The sequence below is a fragment of the Scatophagus argus genome, chromosome 7 (genome assembly GCF_020382885.2).
Source record: "Scatophagus argus isolate fScaArg1 chromosome 7, fScaArg1.pri, whole genome shotgun sequence".
Lineage (NCBI taxonomy): Eukaryota > Metazoa > Chordata > Actinopteri > Scatophagidae > Scatophagus > Scatophagus argus.
The window spans coordinates 16,998,894-17,023,053 of record NC_058499.1 but is presented as its reverse complement, the minus strand read 5'-3'; the positions used below and the strand labels follow the sequence as shown (position 1 = coordinate 17,023,053).

General features: G+C 40.9%; 1 protein-coding gene across 1 annotated transcript in view; it reads left to right on the top strand.

The window, feature by feature from the left end:
* b4galnt4a (beta-1,4-N-acetyl-galactosaminyl transferase 4a) overlaps nt 1-24,160 on the top strand; it is a 124,881-nt gene that overhangs the window by 62,009 nt on the left and 38,712 nt on the right. The window contains exons 3-6 of the mRNA XM_046394793.1: nt 6,302-6,400; nt 14,989-15,084; nt 16,218-16,308; nt 17,349-17,449. Coding sequence (XP_046250749.1) covers nt 6,302-6,400; nt 14,989-15,084; nt 16,218-16,308; nt 17,349-17,449 — 387 coding nt within the window. The remainder of the gene's footprint in view (nt 1-6,301; nt 6,401-14,988; nt 15,085-16,217; nt 16,309-17,348; nt 17,450-24,160) is intronic.

Here is a 24,160-nt window from a genome sequence, read left to right as displayed (position 1 = left end):
CTTTTCTGCTAATCTGACTCGTATCTTGTTCAAGCTCTACTTACACTGAATTTAGAACGATTAAAAGCACCTTTAGCTGTCCCTCTGCTGAGTATTTTTCCTAAGGCTGTACTCTAGCACCTCTCTGACAGTTTTAATTACTTTGCAAGATTACATGCCATCAAATAGAGGGCTTAAGCTTTGCCTGCTCTCTTTCCAACACTCGACCTAACGCAAAATCCTGCCCTCAGTCAGGCAGCCAGTCATTCTGATGCATCACTGGCATCAGTAATGCGGAGGGTATTATCTAAAATATATTAAAATAAATCATGGCATTTGATTTCTGACACAAGCGCCTGAGACTATAAATTAAGATCTTAAATCAGAGGACATGAGATGTGAGTGACCAGTAGTGACAGCACAGACAAATCTCCTCAGACCACTATTGATCCTGAGAGAGATTACACTGCTCCTCCCCGCTGTTGTCCCTACATGCCTGCTGCATTGATGTGAACTCAGGCATGACAGAAGTCGTACCACCTTGTCCCAGACCCGGATCAATGAATTGCCCACTCTGTGACATACATACAAGTCAATATGTGTTCCATGCACACGTTGGTAGGAATTGGTACAAACACATTGGATGCAGACATACAGTCCAGACAGGTCTTATGTTGCTATACACTACACTCAGTCATGCACAAACTGACTCATCACATAAAAATCACTGCTCTATAAGTACCCATGCATGATAATAATTGCTCCTCTTCCCTTTTCCCACTCAACTGTTTGGAGGTTTTCTTCAAGCCGTCCGTCCATCTCTCCCCTTCGCTCCTTCTCCACTCACCCTCTTCTCCTTTGTGTCTTATTGTCTCCCTGCCGTACTCATCTCTGCACCATTAATCTTCCGACCAATGAATTGGAGCCACTGACTCTATCACTCCTATTGTCGACTGCAGCCGTCCCTTATTTATGTTCCATTTTTCCTCCCTCTCTTCCTCCCTCAGCCTTTCTACTGATCCATTGACCGGCATGTAATTTCTTACATGAATAATGCAAGCAGCGAGACGAAAATAGTTGCACTCCTTCTTTCTCTTGGCTGGGATTTGTTCTGCAATAGTTTAACTGAATGCGCTTGGGTTGATTTCTATTCAGCAGTGCCAGGCACTTTGTTAAAAGGAATGAGGATTTGGAAGTAAAGGTATTGGGGCTCCCAAAGCTGCATTCTTACTGAAATAGACTAGAACGGCTGATAGTGAGATCAGGGTGCAGATTTATTCAACCTCTCAGCGCTCACGAGTACTGATCCAGGATCACTGAGTTGGTTCCCAGGACAATCCTATCCATTAGCCAACACCCGGAGCTGCCACGTCAACATATGGTGGGTAAAAATTAAATTTCAGTTTCCAGCAGTGTTTGCTGATGTGCCAGTGATAGATATATCAAAGCAGCCAGCTTTCATCAGCCGACTTGCCCTGCGTTCCACAACAATAAAGACCATTCTGAGTTAACACAGACATGTTTGCAGTTGTGTTAACTGTATGGTAAAAGGCTAACTGTACTGTAAATGTCTTGCAGTTGCCACGGTATAAGCATTGCCCTGATGTTTTGTTGCAAAGAACAATAAACTAACTACTCGAAAGAGATACTTATTTGTTGAGTGGACCAATGACTGACTTATTCTTCACATCTCTCTTTCTCTCCCTTCACCTTAAAACAATTTAAATTTTGAAATACAGAACAATGCAAGGATTAAACTGGCAGCACAGCTTGAGGAAAACACATGAATTCCGTCATCTGTGTCTCGTAGGAACACGTCAGCGGTTCATATATCATCCAGGTTTGGCAGGCCTTGTGTTGCCATGGTGAGTGTGTGTGGAGCAGGTCTCCTTTGTATTTCTTTTGTTAAAACCCTTGGACAGCAGCACATGAAATGGTCCAGCATTCTTTGTACATCGGTCTTCACCTATTCTTTAAAATGCCGTAATGCTTAGATGACTTTCCATTCTATTTAACAATTATGTTGTATTGTATTACTGATTACATTCTTACCTTTGTTCAGTGTTTTAAATTAGGACAACTCTGAAATTAACCTCGGGTAAGGTGAGGAATGTGTACAAAATTTTGATACTATTGTGAGACCTTTTAATAATCTGATGTGAGTGGCAATACAAAGCCTCACTCTGGCCATGAGAGCTTGCCTTTGTTCCTGTTTTAGCTTTGATTTGAACTAACCTAGCACTGGATAAGTATTATTTACTTCAATAAAGCAACATTACAAAGGAGGACATGATGAACTGGGATGTTGTTATTATTATCTAGCCCTCACCCTAACCCTCTGTGGCATTAAAAAAAGTGTATCCTGGGAATAGGGAAGTCAAAATCTATCTTTTCAGTTGCAGTCACATCACACACAGAGCCGATGAGTGTGTAATACTTCACAGAGATTTGTGGTACGGCTCTGAAACCAAGCAGGCGCTGGTCTGTTTGGTCTCCTCAGTAAAGAGAGGTAGAAAAAGAAATCTGGCAGTCCGCAGTCACTTCAGTCGCTGTGCCTAAAGACTAGACTGGTACAGCGCACTGTGCATTACCTATCAAAGGTCTTCCCTATGTCGTGCCCCCCCCCCCCCTTTATGGCTTCATTGTTCACCTTTTCTCTCTGTTGTATGTGCCTCTGTTCATCTGTCTTGTGCTGTGTTGCTTATTCTCTATCTCCAGTCTGCCACTGTGTTCATTCTATATTTCTCTTTCTGCCTCTTCTCTTTATTTCTTCCTTTCTTTTATCTCAATACTTCTCTCTGTAGAAAGCTCTCGGCTCATGCATCAGAGCCTGTGTCATCCTGTCGCATGGATTGAAAATGTCTGGTCCGTGGTGATATACTGTTGCATTTCTATGTAGCATTGTCTGATGCACAATGTGATGTATCTGAATGTGAGTTGTCTTTATCGATATCATAAAACATCACCATCTCAGATGAGAGCAGCTTCTCATTGCAGCTTTTCTCTTTGGTGATGAATCTTTGATATTAGTCATTGCTACAGTAAATATCATTTACTGGAGGCTCAGGTATCTGAGCCTCCAGCTACTCCTATCAATGCGGAAAACGAACAGCCAGCGAACAAGGAGCCGCTGTTCAGTGAAAGTATAGGATGAAAGTGGGAAGCGTCTATGTTATTAATATAGTGCGACTAATGCATGCTGTATATCTCTGTGGTTTTGAACACATATGAGAAATGAGATTTATGTAATTATTCTGCACTGATTGTCAGTTTCTTTAGCACAGGTCGCTATAAATGAAACTATGATTTGTGGACTTTGGAGAATCGTCTGAGCTCATTCACAGTGGTTATCGTGGGAGTCGGAGGTGAAGAGAAACGAGCCCCCCCTCTGCCCTGCTCTTGCAGACCGGTGCTTGTTTGTTTTTAATAAGGGAGATTAATTAAACTCATTGGTGTACTAGGACACCAACTGCAGCTGTTTCCCTGGGCTAAGATCAGCTGGGTCATCTGTTTGTGCTATGTTGTGTGAATGTGGGGAGTCCAGACAGAAAGTCTATTGCCTACCAGAGTGAGTTTTTTGCCTGGTAGGATGGATGAATATCAGTGATGGACGCTCACCGATCAGCTAATCTATCAATCAACCCTTTTATATGAACAACCTCTGCATGCACAAAACAACACGGCCAAGCTCTAATTAAATGCTACCGTCCCTCACTCTGTTTGACGCATTGCTGCTGTAGCAGACAAATGTATATATTGTTATAGACTGTTTGTCACTCTATTTGAGTGAAAGTCAACAAGGTAAACTGCAATGTAAACATTTGACAAATAGTCAGTCTCATCAGTGTGATTGATATTCCCTGTTTAGCCTTGATGCAATGTTTAATACATAAGGCCATCTGACAGGCCCCTTAGCATCTACTTTAATTATCAGTGAAACATGATAACGCAGTTCTGGGCCCAGTGCCAGCAAAAAATGTAGATCTGCCTATAATTTAGAGATTATAGCTCTGAAGTAATGAGTCATGCAGAAATGTTACAAGTATATGTAGCGAGTTTTAAGTAATGGCAACATCTCACCCAAGTGTAAAGTCGATATACACAATAGAGGATAAAAGAGATGCAACTGATGAAAGATGCAGTGCAGCTTCAGGTCAATGGGTTTAACTTTGCCTTTTAGTACTGCATCGATAAGCAGACTTTGAGTCTGAGCGTCGAGCTGAGGCATCACTTTAGGAAAGTGGTGTCTGTGTGAATTACAGTCCGAACCCGAGCAGTGAGTTACAGTTTGGTCTTTTAGGGGTGACAACATATTATCTCCAAAGCATTGTCTCTTTTTATCACTATCAGCAGCCACAGATCACAAAGTCCTTTACCTACACACAAATAATCTTTCATCATCATTCACACAGTCATCACACCTGTTCTAATAGTGAGAGCTGATTAACAGGCAGGCAGGAACAAGAAACTCTTGATTTTTGGTTCACTCATAGTAAGTGCACTGTGTCACAGTTTGATGTCAAAATTTGGTTTGAAATGAAAGCAACTCCAAGCTTTGCTAAGTTAACAAGGAAAAAACAACACCTCAACTGTGACAATGTACTCAAAAGTACAAAAGCCAATACCGACAAAATAACTACTAATTTCACATTTCTGAATGCGTTTTGAAAAGTTTTTAATCTGTAGTTTATGCACACCCGAAGATAAGAAGGACTAAGATGTAGTGATGGATTTAATACTCCGTCGTCCTAATAGGTTTTTGATGTGTTTAAACAAAAACTTTTTCATCCTCTCTGAACCCTTGCAGAAGAAGTATTTCAATTTGTAATTGTGTTGTATTCCTTTGAAACTGTAAAAAGCATCCACGCCAGCAGCATCATGTTCAGCGTCCTGGTCTACACTGCGTGGCTATACACAGACGCAGCCGTTTGATGTGAGAGTGCTGCGCTTCTTCTTCTTATTATTCATGTTCATTGACAGATCGCAAACCGACTTAAAAGGTACATACCGCGAGCTACTGTATCAGAGAGTGTGTTGATGCTGCACTAATTCAGTCACTCATAAAGATGTTTATCTGTTTTAGATTTGCACAAGCATTCAGTATTCTAGACATGCCTACGCTTTGGATTTTACTCATCGCAAAGTCCTGTCTCGTACTTTTATTCTTCTGCTGTCTTAGTTTCATGCAAGACTCCAGCTGATGCAATATGAATGTTGTCCTTCACTGAACAGATCTGTGGATGTTTCTGTGTGCATGTGTGTCAGGAAAAAGCTAGTGCTGGATTGTGTTTGTGAGTCTCCAGGTACACACAAACACGTTTTGCTCCCCTGGTGTCAGTCAGAAGGGGAGCCTGTTGTCACATTTCTTCATCATTACCTTCCCTGCCCTCCTTCATCTCTCTCCCTTGGAAGTTAAAAAAGTAATCAAAGGCTTGGCATCCAACAGCTCCGTCTCTTTGCCTACACCACTCTTAAAAAAATCTTTTTCCTCTCCTGATTCTTTTGCAAACTCTGGTGACTTCTCGACAAAAGCCTGTCATTTCAGGGGTGTTGAAAATCTCTCCAGCTTGTCTTGTGGAGGTGTGCCTCTCTTTGACATCCCTGCTAAATGGAGGATGCTTTGCCACTCATCAGCTGTGCAGCTGGGTTCCACCTCTGGGAGTTCTGCAGCCTTTTATCTCCTCATAGCTCGGCTGAGAATGTGCGCTCCTCTCTAGCTCTGTCCACCCCGTCACACCACAGCATTAACGTTAACATGCCACTTAGCGGTCCACAGAGAAAGAGCCCTGCAGTGCTCTGGTCAGGCTAAATCCCAGATCAGGGGGAGAGTTCAGACTCCCTGGAGAGGGGATCTTGGCCAGCTGGGTGGATGGTTAGAGTTTGTTGGAGATTAGAGCTTTGGTGAGTCAAATGTTGGATTAGGAGTGAATGGGAAAGAGGAGATTCCACAGGGTCTTAAAAGGAGCCTTCTGGGGAAATAACCCTGTGTTTGCTTGGCGTGTTGTTTCACGATATACACGTGCATGCTTGTGTATGTGTGTGCAGTGTTCTCAGCTTTGTGGAATGCACAGTTTACAGTGCATAATAGTTCCCTGAATCAGAAAGGGTTGTTGTTTAACCTACTGATGCTACTTTATCTCATATATCAGTTGTGTAGCTTATGAAGAAGAGTCATGTTACCTCAGTGATGGATGAATGCAGTCTGTATCTGTGGATTAATGGATGACTTGGGCTTTTCGAAACCGACATTCGCTGGTCTTCTTCTTTCCTCTGATTCCTCTCATTTTATCCGTGTCTTTGTTTCTGCTGTGTGTTTTTTAAGGATGATGACCCAATCACAGGAGGTGCGGACAGCAGAGACCATCCCCACATCCGGAAGTTTCTCAGCCAGCACCACAACAAATTGCCATGGAAAGCAGAGGTAATGTAAATTATTTTTTCTCCTGTCTTTCTTTTTTGTTTCCTGTCAGGCTTGCACTTCCCTTACTTATCTTGATCATCTTCTTTTAACCCATTTTTTCCATCTTTCCGAAGGAAAAGGTCCTTCAGCTGCTTTGCTATTTGTCTTTTTTCTCTTCATCAGCTAAACCTTGTAAGGCCACACACTCATACATCACAGCTTTATCAGAGATTGACCTTTGTGAAGGTGGTTTTATTAATACCACTTCATCACCAGCTTGGTAATTGAGCACTTACTTTTTTGAAATCTAATTTTTCTGCAAATGTTTTACGCCCATTTTCCTTCAGTTGTCCTTTTAAGCAAAGTTTACATTTGTGGTCAAATGAAGATCCAGTCATCCTCTGCCACTGTTATTGAAAGAGCAAAATGTACCTTCCGGTTATGATGATGAATTATCTGGGGATGATCATATTTCATCCCAAACCATTAGCGGGTTATATTTAAAGGCACATGTGATGTGAAGATTACAAGTGGATTTGACTCATCCTAATTTTTCAGCTCAGTAACTGATGTACTTTACACACCAGCTGTAACAAAGGGAGCAGCAGACAGGGCAATTAAGCAGCGGATTTGCGATAAGGAAAGCGCGTTCTAGATTAGTAACCTGTTCAGCAGTTTAATTAAAGCAATGTATATGTGTGTGTGTGTGTGTGTGTGTGTGTGTGTGTGAGGCTAATCTGCAAAATATGATTTATTAGTCGTTCTCTACCTGGGGTAGAGTTTAACAGTCTCTGCTGAAATCCACAGTGTGTGGTTCTCAGCAAACTGTAGAGAGTCAAACAGTTCATACACACAGCATGAGATGGATAATAGGAAATTACTGTTGCATAATTTATTTTCAAGAAGATCAGTCTGACTGCTGTCATACTAGACTTTTTTTGACAGGATTTGTGAATGGATGCTTTTGGCATAAAAAAAAGAGATATCGTGTCGATATGAGGCAGCCAAATTAGGACTGCAGCCAAACAAGATATCTAAGGCTGGACCATGCAGGCTAATTGCATAAATGCAAATGGACTTCATGTCCTGATAACAGTGAGATGCTTTATGATGAACATGCTTTATGATTTTTTTTTTTTTCTTCTCTGCTGTGTGTTTTACCACTCCGGATATGAAAACTGTTAAAACCACAGGACACTTGTGCACTTAAAAGACATGTACATAATTTCACTGACCAGACATAATTTCTTATTTATGGTTTGGACTGAAGAAGCAAAGCAGCCTCAAAAGGGAAAATAAATTTTGCAGCAACCACACCAACTACATTTTACAGTACATTAGGCATGACTAGCGTCCAAGTTCGCCTGTAGAAGACATCATGTTCATTTCCAGCCCACTCATAAAGCAAGATGCCTTTTAGTTTCTGTGAATATTGTGTAAAACCAGCTTACGTCTATCAAATGTTTCATACTTCTCAATGAACTTGCATCCTCAAAAAGCTCTTTCTCTTTCTCTCTTTCATCTCAGACAAGCCTGAGCCAACTCAGAAATCATGGAGTGCAGTAGCTCTTCTTATGCTTTCCTCACTAGCTATCTGTCCTAATTACCAGCACTAACTTGCTTCCCTGGTGCACAGCCAAGATGGCAGAGGTCTGAGGGGTAGACTCAGGCTAGCTGAGGTAGAGTGGTACCATATGCCAGCTGTCACAAATTGGTAGAGGTCAGGCAGGCATCCAGAAACATTCATCCAAGCCACACACACACAAAGAGCCAGCTGTTGTGCACAAGAGAAATGAAAGTATTACCGACTTTATTTCTTCCACTGCGCGCAGCCTTAGAGAGACAGAGATAGAGACATAAAGGGGATAGCAAATCTCCAAGCTGTGTTTGTTCTAGCAGGTTGTTTTCAATCCCTGCTGGTGACTGAATGAAGACACCCAGCCGGTGAACCCATCCAGAGGTGACTGTGGATTAGCGTGGACAGGCAGCTGGACATCCTCTGTCTGTCATGGACAGCAGCATTTCAAGGACACTGACGCTTTTTTAAAACATATCTTTATTAATAATTATACATTTGTTTGTCTTATTCATATATGCACAAATTTTACCACTCCCCTACCTCTCTCTTAACATAGAAAATAAAGATAGAAAATAAAAATAAAAGATTAGAAGACAAAAAGATTCCTCTCAGCATTACCCATCATTCCTTGGTTTGGGAAGTACCTTTAAGAATATGCTGGATGATAAAGGCCCCACATGATGAGGGGTTGGTCTCTGTATTATAGTTTTACCTAAAGACCAGCATGTTAGATATTTCATGGGTGAAAGGTTGAATATTACCTTATTCCATTCTAAGACTTATTTGAAATCTATCTTAGCAATGCGCTTTTACAAGCAGCACAGTCCCCTTAATTCACAAGTGAGGCATTCTTGACAATTAGCTTTGAAACTGCTTTCACCCTTTCACACACAGGTCTGTACAAGTTGTATGAAACAACTAACCTCCTTACTGCATGTAAAACACAAAGCCTACTTCTTTGGGTCCATCTTATTTTTGAGTTGACATGATATGTGACTGCAGCTCCCTGAATTGTAGTTCCAGTGCTCTGTTACATATAACATAACATGCATATAACATGGACTGAAGCAGATGCATCTAGTAGTGTGATAAGAAGTAGCATACCGCCCACATGGAATGTGAGCTTATGTTGTTTTGATTCACTGTTATATTGTGAATATTGGAGTGGGTTCTAATAGCTTCTTTTAGCAGTTCAGTCCAGAGGGCACCCTTGTCATGTGCCCATTCCCAGTGCAAAGTACAGAGAGCTTTTAATCTTTGGGACAAGGGCACATGGTGGACCGTGGTGTAATAACTTGGCTTGCATTCTCTTTAACAGTCAAGCAATAGCCAGGCATGGAGGGATGACAGTGTTTTCCAGCAAAGCCGACATGGATCCAGAGAGAATCCAGAGCAAAATGAACAATTCTTATTTAGTCATGAGGAGAACGGAAGTGGTGCCAGGAGGGATTATAGTGACACTTAAATCGTTGTAGGCTTTGATATTAGTGGGACTTTTGTGATTTCTTAACATGTTCCTGCATGTGTGAATAAAATTATCATCAAAATTATTATTGTCAAAATTATGTTAATCTGATTTTCAGAAGGTATTAAACCAAATACAGTGGAGGGTAGATGGAGGATGACAGTCTGCTGGTTGACTGATTAACTCAAACATCTGGTTTTCTGGCTCACGTACTGTGGAAAAAAAAAACGAACCAACAAACAAACAAAAAAAAAACAAAGCTGATGATGTGGTATTGCAGATTTAGACAGCCTGTTATTTACCAATCAAAAGGGAAGTGAGGAAGATAGTGACACAACACAGACACATGACTCAGGTGGGAGCCGTTGCCACAGCTGGCTCCTCACACAAACACGCATGCAAGAACAAGACCAGAGGAGGAATTAGATCTTTGTTTCATTTCCGACCCTCCCTTCATCGCACAATGACAAGTGAGGGTGACTAGACTGGGGGAGGACACACAGAGAAGAAGTGGGATGTTTGTCTCTTCTCACTATTGCTTCAGTCTTTCTTTCTTTCTTTCTTCAATCTATTCATCCAAAATGCCAAACAGTCAAACAGACAAGCAGGAGACATAAATTCGATCTCTGTTACAGGCCTCTCATTGTGGCTGGATGCAGGAGAAAAAAAAAATCCTCCATTCTCCGCTTCACGTTCCTCAGTTCAGCGTGTCTGCTGCAGCCACATCCATCCCCCTCATGTTATACTCCTGGCATTACAGAAGATATGTAATTGTAGGACAGATGGTAGATTATACAAACCCTCATTACAGCAGTTGATGAGGCTGGAATCTAGATCATATGAACCTTGTCTTCCATTTTTTTTTGCTGCTCTCATCTGTGTGAAATGAGTTCTCTCATTATCTCTCCTCTCCTCTATAATCCCCTCTCTCAATCCTCAGTACCCTTGAAACCCTCCTTTTCTGTCTGTACCTACTTATCCCACTTTCTTTTCTTTCTTAAATTACTAATGACCAGACGAAGATGAGATCGGCAGGGAGAAAGTAATCTAAATGCCTTCCAGAAAATTTCATAAAATGTGTTCAAACAGTAACATTTCTGTCACGGCCACAGAGGGAATAACTTGCACGTAACATGTATCATGTATCATTCCACACTTACATTTCAACATAGCAGCTCAGTAAAACCGCAGTACAGTATGCGTTATGATGTTTCAGCAGTGAGCTTTAATGTTGTCTCCCCTGTAGTATATGCCCCAGGGGAGCGAGCTCAGTAGTATTCTATATACCCCAGTGTGCCATTGCCAGGAACATCATCCCTCACTTTTCTTATCCAAATGGGATTTACAGTGTCGGTGCGATTGCTCGTCACTGGGTGCGCCGAGCGGCCATTTGTCAGCGCCTCGCTGCCAGTGGGAATGCAGAAGGCTGCACCAGATTTCTGGAAAAGGGAGACAGCCTCCCGCAGGAGAGAGGGGGAGAGAAAAAAGAAAGTCTGATTTGTGCTCCGGTTGAAGTGCGACCAGATGGGTGAGAGAGAAAGAGAGAGAGAGAGAGAGAGAGAGAGTTACTGGAGAAGAGACAGTCGAGACAGAGACATGCCAGGACAAGCTCACAGAGATGTGGGTATGTAGAGGAAATTTGTGTTCTGAGGAAGATAGGCAAGACAGCAAGAGTGCTATATTTCAAATATCTTTATCAATCAGTGCTTTTCTTCAGCCTTTCTCCCATGCACCTGTTATTCCCCCTTTTTCCACCTTCTTTTTCTCTTTTTCATGCTTCACTCCTCATATTTGACAGATGACATTGATTGCATCCTTCTACATCCTGTTCCTCCCCTCTTATTTGATGGTGGTGGGAGCCATAGGTGCTCTGCTGCTTTGAAGCTGCGGCAACCCAGACTGTATGTAGGACAGTCGCTTCGACTAACTTTGAAGTGTGATGTGAGGAAGAAAAAGGTGGATAAAGATAATGATGTGAGAGAAGGACAAAAGGGATTTTGACTTAAGAGAGACAAATGGAAAAAGATATTAAAACCAAGCTGATTAAAAGTCCAAGCCATGTCAAATTAGCTTCCTATGTAAATGAGTACATTATATTTGCATACTAATGTTTAATTTAATTTATAAGCTAATATCTGCCTTTTTTGCATTTGTGCAATCTATCTGATAACTGAAGAGAGCAGATATCCCCTTATCGATTTTTCACATATTATTTATTGTACTTTCTACATTCTACATACTATCTGCAACTGCACTCTGGATCTGTAATTCTTTAATTATAATTAAAGTCCTGAATTTATGAGGAAAATACGTAGATATTCACTGAGATTAAAGTGGTAAATTTAAGGTAAAAAAAAACTCACAAAATGAATGTTCTCTGAGATTATAAAGTAATAAATTTGCAGGAAAAAAACTCTCTGAACTTAAAGTCACTATTTTATAAAAAAAAAAAACTTAAAATAGCAGTTTGCCTCATATTACCTCACACTGCGAGGCTGAATCAACCTCATCATAGCACAACTGCCCCCACTTGCTGTGTATTATGATTTCAGTGTTTGACCTAATCCAGTTCTACTTTGATCAGCAATAAGGAAGTTATAGCCCAGAATCACTGGGCTAAATTTTTTTTTCATAAATTTATGACTTTAAATTCTCAAAGAATTATTCCTTTTTTTTCTCGTAAATTTGCCACTTTAATATCAGTCAATATTTTGTCATACATGGCTCTAATGCGGCATTGTAAGTTACTTCTAATCAAACACACAGAACAGACAAAATGATTGTGACCGACTGGCAGAGCTCATTTGATTTGGGACTACACCAGCAGGAAGGCAGGGAGACTCAGAGCTATATCTCTGGTTTTCAACTAAGGAAAAAAAATGAGAGTGAAGGAAGAAAGCAAGAAAGTCAGCAGCAGCCATTCTGTCTCTTCTTCAAACAATTACTGAATGTGAGCTGACGAGGTTGAAAGAAAAAAAAAAAAAAAAGGAAGCTGTTGTTGGAAAAGACACAAGCTGCCTGAGCACCGCCGAATAAGCCCCCCAAAAAACAAGCAAGTCACCATCTCTGTGCAAACTGTTAATTTGAGCGCCCCAAAATGAGGAATATGGAAGGAGACACCAAAACGAGTCGGAGAGAGAGAGACAGGCAGTACAGGGAGCTGACAGCCAACAGCTGAGCTCAGCAAACTGAAGGCTGGAGTGCAGAGAAATCAGTATGCAGAGATGGAGGGATGGAGAGGCAGAAATAGAGAGATCAGAGAGAAGAGTAGACAGCATTAGGGATAGTGGCACTGAAGGCTTTTGGGGGGCAGAGAGAGACAGAAGCAGCTCTCCCTATGAAAAAGTTAAATGACATAACAGCAGCAAGGCTAAGGCAGTTTAGCAGTCAGGAAAGCAATGGGATCACAGGGTGAGTTTCAGTCAAGAAAACAAGTAAAAAACAAAAAAAAAGAACTTCCTTCGTGCTTGATTCCACATCCTGTTAAGGCCAGAGCACAGACAGACCTCTCGCAGTGCTGTCACCCGCAAAATAGAGCCAATTATACACAAGAACCCTCATGGCAAAAAGCCGACTTTACAGCCTGTGGCCTCTCCAAAGGCTATGCAGGGATATGTGTGTGTGTGTGTGTGTGTGTGTGTGTGTGTGAATAATTAGAGACTTTAAAAGCTTCTCTCTTACTGCTGTTTGACAAGAGGAGGGTGAGGAGGGGGCAAGGTTAAAAAAGTTTTGCTTTTAAAACCCAGAGGAAATCTATTAAAAGCTTTACGTAAGGCGTATTTACACAGGGACTCGTCATTTGCTAAATCCCTCTAACCTCGCTATGCCACTCTTTTTTAAACATCTGACTCTCTTGTTCATCTTTTTGACTCCCCGCCTTTCTCTGATTTGATTCTGTCGATCCCGCAAATCCCCGTCTCTGTCTGTCTCTCTTTTTCATTTGCATCAGGAGATGTTAAAAAAAAAAAACAAAACAGCAAAAATCAAATATGTGCACCTATATATAAATATCTAAGATGCAGAGCCCCACTGGTTTGGACTGACATGTTTGCACAACAAAAATATCTAATGCTTAATGCATGAGCTGTAATTGCTGCTCTGCTGTCAGTGCGCGGGCCACGTAGCTGACCGTGCAGAGCCGGGAGAGAAGTGAAAAGGACCACTTCGGGTCAGGCCATCTGTTAGGATATGCCTATGCGGTGCTGAAGGAGCATGACACCCACCATCAACGTGTTCCTCTCTTAAATGTCGACATGTATGCAGGGTAGCAGTCGGAGAGGCGTTCACCCCTGAAAGGTTTTGCTGCCTCACCTCTTTAATCTCTCTGATGAAAAGACAACAGGATTTACGACTGTGTTTTTTGTCATGAGGTCACTCTCACTCTCCTGAATGATTGATTTGACAGCTCACACTTGTTGACTATACAGCTAGCAGCTACTCTACACACACAGAAAAACTACTGTCATCAAATGAAATGGGGCCAGGGTAGTGAAGCCAGCTTTTGCTTTGATCCAACCAGGGAACCTCACTGCATCGTTTCATAGTCATTTGGTGAGAGTCGGCTTTCTGCTCAAGTTCTGTGTGATGTTCTAAATATCTGTGGCAGCATTACAGTGGCAGCCTGCTGAGCCTGCTAGTCACGCATTAAAAGGATGCCATCCTTCTAATGTGCTGTACAGTGTGCTCATGTGTGTTGGTACAGTCAGTCGATCATCCAGTATGAAAAGTTAGTTTGCAGGTCTTTAAATCATTGAGACAACCTCCCAAGGCTTGACACTAAGCTGCTCTGCATGTGTGCGCATGTGTGAGTTTGTGTGCATATGTGTGTCCAAGGATCTGCACATGTAGATGCATCTGTAACATCTACTGTTTCCCCTCATGCCACACTTTGTGATCAGTGTGTAACTGAAACAACCCCCCCACCCCAAAACCCCTGGTGTGAGGAGTGTAATGATGTGAAAAATTTTAGTTGTCGTTTGTTTTTACGTTGTATGTGATCCACAACACTGCACTTCCAAAGTAACTCAAGTTTGACACACAAGTCATTGGAGAGCCATCTCTTCTCGTATATGAGCCGACGAACACATGGGGTGTGTGTGTGTGTGTGAGGAAATGATACCCCAAGGCAGACTGGTTTCACCATCTGTCCTTGCTGTGTCCTGTGATTTCCCTGTGTAATTCAGACAAATGTCAGGCTATGAGCAGGGGATGAGCTCTGACAAACTGCTCCAGACATTCTCAGTTCACCCCCCCCCCCCAAAAAAAAATCTCCACCCCCATAGCACCCGATATCCTCCTGTCCTGACAAGCTCTCTGTCACCTGTTATTCAGAGCAGTGACAATGTTTCAAACTTCATGATGAATATGATTTCTCCTGCATGATTGAGAGAAAATTTCCTAAATTCCAGTACAGAAATATATGTACTGAAACCACTGCCAGTATTGCAGTCAGGATGGGAGCAGCAGTTGCTGAAGCACCGAAGTTTAACCTGTGTATTTAATAGGAGATGTGATGCTGCTGTTACTGCGTGCACTAACCTGATTCCTCTGTGTGTGTGTTGGCAGTATAAAGGCCAGGCCAACCTGCATGTGTTTGAGGACTGGTGTGGCTCCTCTATAGCCCAACTCAGAAAGAACCTGCACTTCCCTCTCTACCCTCATGTAAGTATTAGAGAACAGATTTAGCAACCCAGCTGCCACACCTCTTAGGCTCTCAGTATTTTCACACAGCACATACACAGTTTACAATTAAAACAGATTTACCACTAAGCATTTTTGGTAATTTTGAAACAATGAATCTTTAACTTCAGACAGAGACAGACAGAAGGAGTTTTTTTTTTTATTATTTCTCACTGGCCACCGTTGATATGCTGGCTGTCTTTTTGTAATGTTTCAGACTGACTCATTTTTAATCTGAAAACCTGTAAACGGTCTTAGAAAAGCACTTAACTGCTAAATACATATCATGCTAAAAGACTAAAGGCATAGCAGCATCTCCCAGGCAAAAGCATCCCAGCCTTGTCACCATGATTGATTTAGAAAGCGTGGGAATGAAGTGACAGAGTTGTTCTTATATGGCAGTAGAAAGCTGGTATGGTGAGTATGATAAAGGAAAAAGTAAAATCAGACCCTTATGTTATTCTAAAAGAACCCTCTTCTTGCTTCCTAGCTGACCTACTTGGACAAGCAAGACAGATGTTAGATCTATGTTTTATTGTATGCATTTTTAATCATTTTGTTTCTCCTTTCACCTTACAAGAAATGTGTTTGGCGAACTGAGCACAATATAGAGTACGGCTGAGCTAACTGATGTGTAAGCTTTCATGAATCTAATTATAGCTGCTAACTTTAACATACACGCTCATATAAACTGTACCTCCACCAAATAATGTAGTTTGAAGTGTACTCTTGAATCATGTTGTGGAATCATGCTGATCTGTTACTGCTTTTGGTGATGAGCTACTTAGCAGGACATGTAACATTTTCAGCTGAAACTGGAGCAGAGAAATGCACAGTTTAATCAATTTGATCAATTTCTTTCATTTTGCTCATTTATTTTTGGTTTTGAAATTGCCAGAAGAAGATACCACTTTTCAGACACTTTGTACACCAAGTCTTACTCTTAGTAGAGTTGTATGCACACACACACACTGGTTCAACAGGTGCAACAGTCAAGTGATGGATTGGGTTTATTTAATTTAAAAAAAAAATGTCTGTTGGCTTTCTCTTGTATTTGTTAATGCTGCTTCTATGATGCACCTATGATCTGAGTTTATTTCTTTTTCTTACTGCAGACGAGAACCACGGTGAGAAAGCTGGCAGTGGCTCCAAAGTGGAAGAACTATGGCCTGAGAATATTTGGCTTCCTTCACCCTTACAGAGATGGTAACTCGCTCATCATATTAGCTGGACCTCTTCTTTGAGGCTGAGGGCCTTGGAGCATGAGTCCTTTAGAAGAGTAGAAAATTTCCACAGCCCTTTTAATCCAACCACTCTAGAGCCACTAATACAGTGGATATTCACAGTTTTATTAGGGCTGAATGCCAGAGATCTCGCAGCGAAATCTCATTGCAGTACCCATAGCCCTAACCTTGAGCCCTGTTGCTATGGGAACTGAAAAGTCTTAACACCCGTGGGCCCTTACACAAATTGCAGAATATAAAGTTATTAATTAGATCATTGGTCATTTCATTCCATTATGTAGCCTTTGCCGTTGGTATGACTCTCTCCAGCTGATGGCTCAAAGGTCATACTATCTTCAGGATTCTAACAAGCACTGTAACAAGAGCTCTCCACCTCACACTGCGAAACACAACCTTTTAGATGCTGTTGTTGATTGACTAAGATTTAAGTAACCTGAGTTATCCACACAGAAATACTTTGTGTTTGCCACCCTCAACTCACCCTGATTTTGTCAACTCAGACATAAGTGACTAAGAAATGAAAAGCCACACTGATATGTTACATTTCTCATTTTTCACAACGTTGAAAAAGAATGTGTTGAAGGCAACAGTGTGCATCAGTAAAAGTGAAAGCAGCTTTTTGCCACTCTATGACAGATAACCTGATACTTAATTATCTTGACTATCACCTTTTATATTTATAAACAGACTTCAGCGGCTGCTCCTTCGCTTTCCATGCTCCCCATGGCTTAGATCTCAGCACAAATGTTAATTCCTCATTGACACAGTTGTTGCATGTGGATTGAAAATTCAGTTTCAGTAACACATTTGATATTCCTGTGGCCAAATGTGTCATCTCTGACTGCTGCCAGAGGCGGTCTGGCATCAGATTTAGGTTTCACTTTAACACCTAAGAATTTTATGAGGTCGTACTCTATCTGATTATATACTGATTATACTTATTTGGAATCCTACATATCTACTGCCACTAACACACACTTTGATCATGTTTTTCTGCTCCAGGTGATTTTCAGTTCTCTGTATCGTCTGATGATAACTCTGAGTTCTGGCTGAGTTCTGATGAGAGCCCTCTCAACACCAGACTGCTGGTCTATGTAGGACAGGTAAGCACTGAGCTGTGATGCACCCTTGCATAATATCTGAACCTCAGAGATAGTCACTCCACCAAAAACTCAAAATTCACTAAGTACAGGTATACAGGCCTACAAATACATTCTCTCGTTTAACTTGTATTGCTTAGCAACAGGAAGATACTCTTTTAGACTCCTCAACGTCATGACTTAAATAGATTGACCTTAAATATATATAATATATACCTTTTGGGAAGGAAGTACTTCCACATTGTAGTTAAGTCACAACATAGTGAATTTTATTATTAGATGTGATATTCAGGTTGATGGTGACCCATAGCTCTAAATGGAATCTAATGGATTTCCTACTTTCACAGACATTCATGTACAAATGATAGATTGGATGTGGGTCAATAGCTATTAGACTAATACTGCTATGATCTAACATCTGTGCTGAAATGGTTGTTGTTTTTAAGAACACTGGGCCCTGAGCAGTCACCAGCATAAGCCTTTTATTCTGTCAGTGTTCAACCTCGCAACAACAGGAGGAACACTGAGTGGTTTGACCTTGTTCGACTAGTAATCACCCGCTCACCTCATGTCACCATCCTAACACTCAGGGTATCACTCACCTCAAGCACATAGCTCAAAATACCGAACACTTAAATCCTGCTGTAGGACACCCTGTGAAAAATCGCTTCCTTTTTCCATCTATTCTTGAAGTACCCTCCGCCCGCAATTGAATAAAAGTCAAGCTGTGCTACTAGTGCCTTCACTAATAAAGTTTTCTTGGCGAAACCTTTTTAAATTTTTAAGACGGAAAAGACGCATGAGGTCAAAGAGTGTTTGAACTGCACCATATGAGTGCTCTGGGAAAATGTGTGTTAAGAGCAAAGGTCCAGCTATGGGGCCATCTGTATTCCAACAGAATGTGAGATGCCACCAGCTTCCATGGGAGCTGAGATTAATTAGCTGGCAGCGAATATTGATGTGACATTTAACAGCGCAGAAATATCATCTAGGTAATGGCAGGGGAGCAGTGCCATGGCCAGGGATCATTCATTCTGCCACTGGCTGACAGACAGGCCTCGCTGCCTCCCCTGGCTTCAGAGACACATTGCGTTTCACGGATAAAAATTTAACTCTCTGCTCCGTCCCTCATCTGTCTGTATGACTTTAACCAAAAAAAAAAAAAATTCTACCAATAAAATAATAGTTTTCCCTAATTGTTAGGTAATTAGGACATGTATTGTTCTTTAAAGGTTCTTTTATTTTTGCACAACTTACATGAGTCACTCTTTCCTATAAAGTATTAATTAATGTCCTTGCACTTAGCAGAATTTATGCCCAATGCCGGTAAATATGTTGTTTCTTTTAAGACTTCTTGCTCTAAAGAAATCTGAAGTCTTCCCACTTTTTTGCTGTTTAAATTCTCCTAATAGCTCATAGCATTAATAAAAATGACATAATTAAATCTCATACTCTGATTTAATGGATTAAGTATATAATAAGTAAATGAACACATCATGCTATAGCCTGACTGTCGGAGTATTATAAAACATACAATGTCCCATAAAAAACAAAAAAACAAGCAGCGAAAAAAAAAAAGATTGATATTGAGAAAAGTCAGGCCTTGTTGGATTCAAGCGTCAAGCCACCATGGTGTTTCTTGGAGCCAGAAGTCACCATATTTGAAATAAAGGTCAGCAGAATACTGACCGAGTCTGACTGAGAAACCGAGGACATGCTGTGATAAAGATTACTCGTCAAGTCGTAGCCACGCCCAAGGCATACCCTGCTTTATCATCTGTTTTACTCTAATTGGGTCCATAATTTACAAAATGAACACCATGCTGTATTGAAGAATTGAAGCTAGCGAGCGAGACCATAAACTCATTAGGATACTGTATACTGAGGTAATAAATCAAGTCATCATTTTCTCATAAGCTTGCACACAATCAGACTTCCTTTTGAAGCTTGTGGAGTCTCTCCCCTGCTGGCCATTAGAAGCAAAGCAGGTCTAAGGCACTTGTACACTGGCTTCAGTTTTAAGATCTGGAAGCTCCATCCATTGTTTATACAGTCAATGGTTAGGCCTCAGTTGTTTCGAGGGAAATTTCCTTTAAAGTCCCATTAAAATATTCAGCATATCTCTATATTCTGAATACATACAGCCATATATAAATGTAATAAAGCCCAATAAAGAACATTTGGAACAATGGCTCAAGTACTAGGACTATTTGTGTGATTTTTATGGCTAGAACTACAATGTTTAAGAAAATGTTCTCAAAAATGAGGCATTTTGGAAGCTGTTCCAAGAAGCTTAAGGAGAAGGTATCTAAATTTAATAAATAATGACTCAAATTTGACCCCCAAGCACATTTGTAAACCGTACTTTGAGAAACTGGAATGTACGCCATCATCTGATGGTTGACCTTTTTTTCATGTTTATTTTTTTTACCTTTGCTCATACTAATGGCCTGGATGTAAGTCCTGCTCTCTCCATAACCTGACTCAGTGCTCTATAAATAGATCCAGTATTGTAAAGGATTGTTACTTTATGACAGTGGTCACATTGATGTCATCCTCGATGGTGAACTGGCTATATATGGAATGTGCTGCTGGACATTTAGCTGTGATGGGATGAGAAGGAGGGAGCTGAAAGCATTACTGTGGCCTTTCTGTGGAGACCTCAGCATTTCATGGATAGCTTTTCGAATGATATACCAGATGTGCCTGATAAATCCTGATTCCACTGCAGGACATCTTAATGAAAAGATGATGTCATCTACCGAGGTCCATTTTCTATCCTATCTCTACGTAAAGGGATGTGTGAATGTCGCGATAGGAAAGTTCTCTGTAGATGCCCTTTAATCCTACTTACTTTCAAACACACACTTCTGCACAGACTCATAAAGACAAAATTGACATTGTACCCTTAGCAGATTGCTCTGGTCAGTGTGTTGCAGGACAGGAGGGGGCTTTATAATAAGAACACTTTCCTCGGTCCTACTGGGACATTATCTGTGCGCATACGAATGTACTTAATGTGAGTGAGGACCATCCATTGTCCCGTCTTGGCATTAATCATATTTTTTGCCCACAGCTAATCTGTAATGAGATTTTCCCTCAATCAGAATGTCCAGACAGCTCCTGCAGAGCTTCCCACAGCACCAGCCAGGGCTTGTCTGATATTAAGAGAGCCTTAGGAGTAGGACAAAGCACTTGTGTGCAAATCGTGTGTGTGTGTGTGTGTGTGTGTTCATACACCAGTAGAGTAGTGCTCATGATGACTGATATCTGCCATATGTGCTGTGATACTTATGTTGGCCAGTTTGGACGCAGACAGAGAGACACAGGAAACTGGGTCAGAGAGATGTAATCAATATGACACTCGACAGCATCAGTAGCTGCTTGTTCTCGGACAGACAAGACTTTGTCAGCAGTAATACAAAAGGATTCATCATGTAAAAATAAACTACCCATTTTGCCACACTGAAAGACTGCAAATCCACAGAGAATAGCACAGGGTGCAAATAATAAAATAAATGATGGCTGAATTTCATTTAGCGGAGTGTTACGCATGCTGACTTTTAACGGGACACCCTTCATTAATGTTATTAGTGACACCTGTACTTTACTGACTATGGCAAATGAAAATGTCTTCTGTCAGAAAAGGTCTATTCTGGTGTTTTGTTATTACTTTACTGTCAGGTAGCAGCATCTGTCCAGAAATAGTAAATAGCATTTTAGGTTGAAAACCATAACACACCCTCCATGCACCCAGACATTAATTTGGAAAGACATAACAAAACAAACAGGGAAGAGAACGGATGCCTCCAAGATGAAAATTTTTAAACATGCTTGAGAAAGGCAATTCATCATAGCAAACAACCGGTCTATGCTTTTATTCCTACTGCAGTTGCATTAGTTTGCATAAAAGTTCTGTTCAAATGCTGTACAACATACATAACAATAAGAGCAGACATAAGGATAATTGTGATAGATCACAAAACTCAAGCCAGTTTAAAGTGCCTGCAGCTTGATTTTATGTCAGACTATAACAGATGAAATTCAGTGTCTGCTTTGAAGGAGCAAAAACAGTTCAGAACCTTATTCTTCATTCAAATGGACTCACATCCCATGAACACCGTGAATGTGGTTTCACTTGAATGCACTGAATATACCTGCTTAATGACAGGTCACAATTGTCTATTGTTGGCTCAGGCGCTGAGTGCACCTGGTTTGACTCTTTTTTTCCCCATATGATAGCAATTAGATCAGTGACACCCCAGTCTGCTCTGTACTGATTTAATTATGCTTTTTATCCAGACCACATGTATAGTGGGTTATAGGTGCACTGATATTGTGTTATGATACACTCATAATGCTTTAAAACTACATTAATAAGCACACATAATGCTTTCTGATTCACTCTAAAGATCATAAAACATTATAGATGGACTTACATTAAATCACAAGTTTAATATTCTTGACTATAGGTTATAAACTAGTCCTACACTGATGGGCTTATAATGCATTATGACCTATACTCACCTGTACACCCCTCAGAAATCAGTAAGTACACATAGTATGCTGCAGTAGTCCAAGCAGTAACATAATAATCACTTAGGAAACACTGTTGTACTATAATGACATAAATTATTGCTAACTGATATCATGAGTTTGACTGTTGAGCTGTGAACAGATAGTCATAATGCATTATTACACTATCAGGCAACCACTAGTTTATAACTTGTTGTCAGCATCCATAAGAAACTACAACTGAAAATTCTTTCAAGTTGCATCTACAATGTTTGCTGTTGATAAAGTGAAACAAAATGCATTATGTGTTTATGAGTGTTTATAAAGCATTATGAATACATTATATTTCACTGTGAATTCCCACATAATGCACTGTAGATGTGGTCCACAAAGAAAGTGTGCATCTGGCCTACAAAATTAGCTGGCCTTTTGAGGAATTTCCAGATTACAACAGGCCGTCCTCACTGTGAAAGTTTTCACATGCTACTAAAACAAACGAACAAAAGCCAGGGTGATGGCACTGACACAGCTAAATGCAATGTGGACACTACTGCAATAAGATGATTCCTTTAAATGTTTCTGCACTTCAGGTTACCTCTTTTTCTACTTTTTGTTGCACAACATGGTTATTAGTTCCATGAACGCAACCACAGTCAGTGTGTGATCCTGACCGCCTCCTGACTTCACACATCTGTGCCCTCATGTCCTCACGAAAGGTGAGACAGAAAAAAAAAAAATAACACCACTCTGAAGGTACATGACATTTCAACTGCTTTTCCATTACCTCTCTTCTCATATGGAGAGAAAAAACAGCATGTATAGCAGAAAAGGAGTTGATAGAAAAAGGAGTAATGTCTCCATAGCTCTGTTACATTATTTCTATTTCTATTTCATGACCCTGTTTTGAGTTTCACTTTTCAGTGTTTCAGGGCCAGTGGCCATCTGAAATGAGTTTTCTTGAGGTACCTACATATGTGGGTGAGGTGCACACACAGACACAGTGTGTGTGTGTGTGCGTGTGTGTCTGTGTCTGTGTGAAAGAAGAAAAAAGAGAGAGGTTATGTTGGAGCGAGGCTGGTGTCTGTCTGGGTTGTTTATCTGCTTTAGGTTTAAGAAATTTGGTCCCCCCTGGTTTCTCTGCTTTATTTCTCTGAGGAGAAGAAAAGAAGAAAAGCAAATTGTGACAATATGTCAGTGAGGGAGTGTGTTTTATGTTGTGATACGAAGAGTGTGTGTGTGTGCGTGTGTGTGTGTTGCCCCCACCCCAAACTTTCTGGTCGCTTGTCCTCTTATTCACCCTCCACCTGGTGAGGCGATGCTGCTCTCACTAAGCACTTTTCCCACCTTATTCAGTGGGAAACATGTCTATGTGCATATGTGTTTGTGTATGTCTCTGTCTCTCTCTCTCTCTGTCGCTGTGTGTGTGTGTGTGTGTGTGTGTGTGTGTGTGGAGAACATCTGCCACTTTCATGGGAAAAACCGAGGTACTACACTGGTATTTGTACTTAACAATGTCTTTGATGACACCTTTGTTCATCTGATCAGCCATCTGACAGGGATGAAAAGAAACAAAGAACCTTTAATTTTGGAAGGAGATTTATTCCTTGATGCTAATGTTTTTCTCCTTTGTGTGAAACTACATATTTTAAAGCCCCTAATTTACTTTTGAATTTAAATCATCCAAAATCCTTCCAAGTGTTGTCACCCTCAGGACTGAGAAACACGAATTTGTCCCCCCCAATTTACTGTAGAAAATATGTTCAATCTGTCCTCCCTAGATGGATCCTGTCAATGGCTGTGTCTGCTAATTCCTATTCATTTTCAATCACAGTGTCTCTTGCACTGACATATATTAAGATAGGTTTCTCTAGCTCCGCCCACCATACAAAAGTGGAAGCCAAAATATCCCGGATACGAGTGCTGCTGTCTTGCTTTGGTGGTGTCAGTTGGAGCCAGATTCTGCGTAGGAGTGATTGGGTGGTGGAACTGCAGTATCAAGTGTCTGCCAGCACTGTCGTCTGACCTGATGTCAAAACTTTGTCCTAAATGTTTGAATTTCCATACATAAATATCAGACAATTCTTTTAAAAAATTCTGGGAGGGAGAAATCTCATTTCTTCACCCCTCCAGTGTGTATATTTTATAGTTTATGAGTTGCAGAATCAGAGCCTTATGAAACATCATATTCAGTACACTGTA